At 31.9% G+C, this 5,438-nt stretch overlaps 1 protein-coding gene across 2 annotated transcripts in view; it reads right to left on the bottom strand.

Annotated features, from left to right (window-relative positions):
- LOC112904462 (raffinose invertase-like) overlaps positions 1-4,365 on the bottom strand; it is a 13,817-nt gene extending 9,452 nt beyond the window's left edge. Inside the window, exon 1 of one of the 2 annotated variants that reach the window (XM_025974557.1) lies at positions 4,182-4,365. In XM_025974557.1, coding sequence (XP_025830342.1) covers positions 4,182-4,317 — 136 coding nt within the window. In that variant the 5' untranslated portion in view covers positions 4,318-4,365. Of the gene's footprint in view, positions 1-2,749 lie in introns of those variants that run through there. The other variant, XM_025974556.1, reaches the window with a different exon arrangement.
- Between the last annotated feature and the right edge of the window lie 1,073 nt (positions 4,366-5,438).

The following is a 5,438-nucleotide window of genomic DNA, read 5'->3' as shown; positions in this document are numbered from 1 at the left end:
AGGCGACACTAAAAACCGCAAGACTCCGTACCTTTTGCGCAGGCGCGAAATTGACTCCTGTCAAGAATGTCTATGAGAATCGTCTTGCTGCCCTTTTTCATATTTTTAAATCGTTCTAACCTCTAACTACATTTTTAACCGTCAATTCAATTCATGGTTAATCGTGTATGCTGATTTATTTCATTCGTTTTTGGATTTCCTTCATCTGCAGAATTGTGCACATGCAACAGTGTTTAATCTATGCATTAAACAAAGACTCATAATCATTGTTTAAAAAGCGAATTTATTCTGCTTTCTTAAAACAATTACTTATTTTTGTGTTTAGTTTATAAGTGGTGCTGGTGTAAATAGTGTCGAACAATTTAATGTATTTGTTTATATTATTAGGCAGACGTTTTTACGTTATATCTGTTATATTATATTAATCATTTTCAAAATCAGAAAAATATAAATAACAAAGAAGTACATCAAGACCGTGAAACGCAATTGAAGATACCAATGGAAACGTTTCGCAATGCAATGAATAAACTGGATGATGATGCCTTTCAAGGAGCACTCAAGGAATTTGGAAAGCATACAGAAAAAGTTCAAAAACAAAGTAGAAATTTAAGAAAACGTAAAATGACTAAACAGGAGTATTTTCTCTCTAAGAAAAAATAAAGTACATATGTAATCTAATCCCAAACATGAGTTTTTCTAAACATTAAATGAGAAACCTTGATTAAAAGTTTTTTTATTTTTCTAGATGATAAAGTTAACGCAGAAAGCAGTACATTAGGATTCAAATGTACAAAACCATATTGTATGTACTCTTCAGAAAGACTTAATCTAATCGAAACAGTTGTACTTTGTATTTTAATAAAAACCTTCGAAAAAGTNTGTCGTTTTCTAGTTTTTCAATTTCAATATACTTTGAATAATAATCGATTACAAGCAAGTATTTTCTCCCTTTATATTCCATCAGGTCACAGCCTAACTTGTTCCAAGGTAGTTCTGGAACGTGGTGATTAGTTAGAGATTCTGGTTGTTGTGACCTTGAGTATCGAAGACAAATTTTGCAACCTAAGATTTTATTTTTAACGTCTTTAGTCAAAGTGAGTCAGAATAACGATTCCTTTGCTAGAGACAAACATTTTTGAAAACTCATGTGATTGTAATGAATTTTTTCGAGCATTTCCGGTTGTAAACTTTTTGGGACAACTATTGCTCGCCCTTAAAAGATAGTACCGTCTACTACGGTTAACTCACTTCTATACTGAATATATTTTTTTAACACGTTATTTAAATTTCTATTATCGTTTGGCCAACCTTCCAAAATTACTTGTTTCAATTTCTGTAATTCTGGATCATTTTTNTGGAGTTGATACTGTTGCAGTATACAATAATAGCGAGCCTGGTGTTAGACTAATTTTATTTCGATATTTACAGAGTATTTATACAAAATCTATTTACATGGATTAAATGGCAAAGAACATTTCAGCATATTATATTTGTGTGTGTATTTGCCGTTGACCTAGTTAGTCGCAGTGTGTCGCGACCTAACTAAGTCAGCACAAATGTAGAGTCTTAATTGATACACAACAATAAATGTTTTCTTGCTATACCGAGTGTTCCCACACTAGAATAAAATGAAAGTAAACACTTGCAGTTGCTATATGTAGTAAGCTTACTGTTTATTTTTACTAATAACTATGATAAATGACTGACCATCAACACCTACGTACAATCAACAAGGAACGCTACCTCAAATAGTAATATTTAAAAAAAACATTATGTTAACCAGCAGTCTTTTATCTCCATAATTTCACATTAAATCACATCTTAAATCTCAATTCTACTAAGTTTCTACTTATTTAATCAACGTTTAAAATTTAGTAGAAGTAAATTAAAAAATTATCAAAAAATATTATCTTTTTCCTCAGACGTTGAATTATTATTTTAAGATCAAGTAAATAAATTTTAGATTAACAAAAATTCCAATATTTTTCAATTCTGATACATTATATACTTCTCCTTTGGAATTAACTTTCTTTGGTATGTTGATCTTTTGTTCTATGTCTTGGGTTTAAATTTAAATCATTTCTATCAGGTTATTTCCAAATTTTTAGAGATTTTTACATCGACTTTATGAAAACACCCTCTTCGTTGAGAGACTCCATCTGCCGTATAAATTGTTATTTTTCAAATATTAGGAAGTCTCTAATCCTTTTTCTATCTCACAGTCACTTATTTTATCATGTCATCAGTAATATTTGGTATGCTGATGATATAACTCGATATTATTGAATGATAAACCTACCTTGAGAAAACCTTTTCATTCCTTTCATGCTTATTAAAAAGTTTCCGTCTTGTACATAGAAAATGTATTAATCCCAAATATTTTAAAAATTGTTTGGAAACTCCTATAAAGTTTGAAATTTCTCCAAATCAACCCTTTTAGAATTAGTAAGAAAGCGGGTTATTATTAGCTGGTTATTACTAAAGATCATTACCCTTTGATAGCTTCTATTTATTGCATACATATGTTACTGTTGTACAGAACCAATGAAATAATAAACAATTACCAAAATAGTCAAGTCTCTTTTTATTAGATCTTAATTTTTGGTTTAATAGAATGATCATGTTGTAACAAAATAAAATTGACAAGTGTTAAGAAAATATTGCAAGATAAACAAACTCATACAATAAGCTCTGATAAAGAGGAAATATATTTACAATTTTACTGTTTTCGTTAGTAATAAACAATATTAGAATATGTTAAACATAAAATTCTTCTATTTAACATTCAGCAAACGCAGATGAATCTGGTTGACTTTATGAACTAGTTTTCCAAATATTTTTAAGTTCATACGCAACCACCTCCATTTGAGTTACGGCTCCTTCAGATAAAGCATACACAGCAGGAGTTGAACTTGGGTAAATTCTACTGCTAAATGTTGTTCCACCGTCGTCTAAAAATATTTCAATAGAAGATTTATCCAAGAATATTCTTATCTTTAAAGTTTCAAAATTATCTCGGTTTACAACATCTATCACTGTTTTTCGTGGATCATTATCACCGCGATCCAGTATAAATTTATTATCAGATTTATCTAGGTAGGCTAAAACATTCGAACAATTGCCTATATCTATTTGTATTCCAACACGAGCGACAGTACTTTTAAATGTCGCCTTAATAAGTATTTCATCACTACGAGCGTCAAGCAGTTTTGATACTCCTTCTACATTTATGGTAGAACGTAATAAGGTGGATGTTCGAAGACTCCTCAATTCATCAACTGGATTTTGAAGTATTTTTCCTGATGGTGATAGAGTCAGTGCCCTAGGTATAGTTAGGGCTCCTACCCAACCATCCTCCTGCTCTAAATAAGCGCTTTCCCACATGTCCATCCAAGCAATCATTATTCGTTGACCATCAGGCGCTTCCATTGTTTGAGCCGCATAGAAATCATGACCATGATCCATCTCAATGAAAACGTTATTGTGCGAAAAGTTATTTGTTTGATAGTTGTAGGAACCAACAAAATAGCCAGTTTGATATAAATTTTTGTAATCATCACCATTCGCTTTAATTCCTTGAGGAGACATTAACAGTATATATCGCCCTTTGAGTTCAAAAAAGTCGGGACATTCCCACATGTATCCAAAGTTGCCTGTTGACTCTGCTAAAACTCCGACGTAATTCCAAGTATGTAGGTTGTAAGAAGAATAAATAAGTGCTCTTCCTTGCTGTGTTAAATTATTTTGATTTCCTAAAATAACATACCACATATCCTTATATTGCCATATACTTGGATCACGGAAAGCATTTCCTCCGTCTATAGGAGGAAATGCAATAACAGGATTGTTGGTATATTTTATAAAACGTTCACCATCTGAACTAAAAGCTAACTCTTGACTTTGAGATGAGAAGTAAGTTCCATTAGACTGATTTGCGTTTCCTGTGTACATAAGTACAAGACTGTTTTTGAACACTATGCCACTACCGGAGAAAACACCGCCATTATCATAGAGCTTATCCGGAGAAAGAGCGATTGGCAAATGTTTCCAATGAACCAAATCTTCACTTTTAACGTGGCCCCAATGTATGTTCCCAGGAGTAGCGTTGTCAGGATTATGTTGGTAAAATAGATGGTATTCACCATGGTAATAAGAGAATCCATTAGGATCGTTGATCCAACCTGCTGGAGCCATTATATGATAATTTAACCTGTACCTCTCATTTGTGACAGAAATGCAATTAACAGCCCTCAGGTAATGAAAAATAATTGTTAATAAAATTATTAAAAGAAGATCTTTCTCTTTTAGTAATGACATTTTATAGGAACACGGAGGCACATTAATAACAATGGATAAATAATTGATTTTCGGGTTTATATTTGATTGATTTATCGGTGTCATCTTTTAAATTTATCTTTTTTATAAGTAACCATTTCCGACTGCATGATAAATACAGCGAGACGTACTTATTTAGATTAATTAATTGATAAGTGTAGTTTAGTATACCCTTTTGTTGTATACTAATTTAAATAGTAAGATAAAAACCTACATAATGACATCTTTTAGGTAAATAGAATGGCAATACTGTTATAAAGTAACGTGTTGTGAAAATTTTGCATGTTGGAAAACTAATATAAGTTGCTCTAACAAAGAGGCAATATATATTGGCAATTTCCCTATTTTCGTAATTAATAAATATTGGAACATAGTTTTTGGGTTTATGTGTCCACAATAAAAAGGAGCCCACCAATGCATACAGTAATGAAAGTAGAACGGAACATGAAATACAAAATTGAAAAATGTATACAGAAGAGAAAAAGTGAAATAATACTACACAAAAAATATAAGCAAGTAAAAATACACAAAAAGAATAGATAACAAACATAATAAAGAAACACAAATAGATATAACAGTAATGCAGAATTCAGAACTTACTAATAGCAAAAGACGGGATGAGATCGACTGTTTGACTAATTTTATGTTTTTTTGGGCCATTTCCTAGAGTGGAAACCTTCAAAAGGCACCTCGCAATTGATTCTATATGCGAGGTAGTGTAGGATTTTTACTAACTAAAACTCCTCGTTCTTCAAGTTCCAGTCCTTGGACTTCTCCTGAAACAGATACTTTCGTGCGTGTTGAGAAAAGAAGTTATAATTTGGAACCATTGTTTGTCTGTACTAGGGACAAATGTGCTATATGGTTCTGGACATCTGGAACATAATAATAGTGTTACGCATACAATATGTATATGCGTGTCAATATAATAAATGGTATACGCGACTAGTTAACGTATATATATAAATTCAATGTAGAAATCTTCCCGAAGTGAGTTTGTTTTAATATGAAATATTCTCAATTTTGTTGCTGTTGACACACCCCCGCCGGGAATCGAACCCGGGCTCTTTGGCTTTACGCGCCAATGCTCTGACTACTAAGCT

This window comes from Agrilus planipennis, unplaced genomic scaffold (genome assembly GCF_000699045.2).
Source record: "Agrilus planipennis isolate EAB-ADULT unplaced genomic scaffold, Apla_2.0 scaffold147, whole genome shotgun sequence".
In the NCBI taxonomy this organism is placed as follows: Eukaryota; Metazoa; Arthropoda; class Insecta; order Coleoptera; family Buprestidae; genus Agrilus; species Agrilus planipennis.
This window is presented reverse-complemented; position numbering and strand designations above follow the sequence as displayed.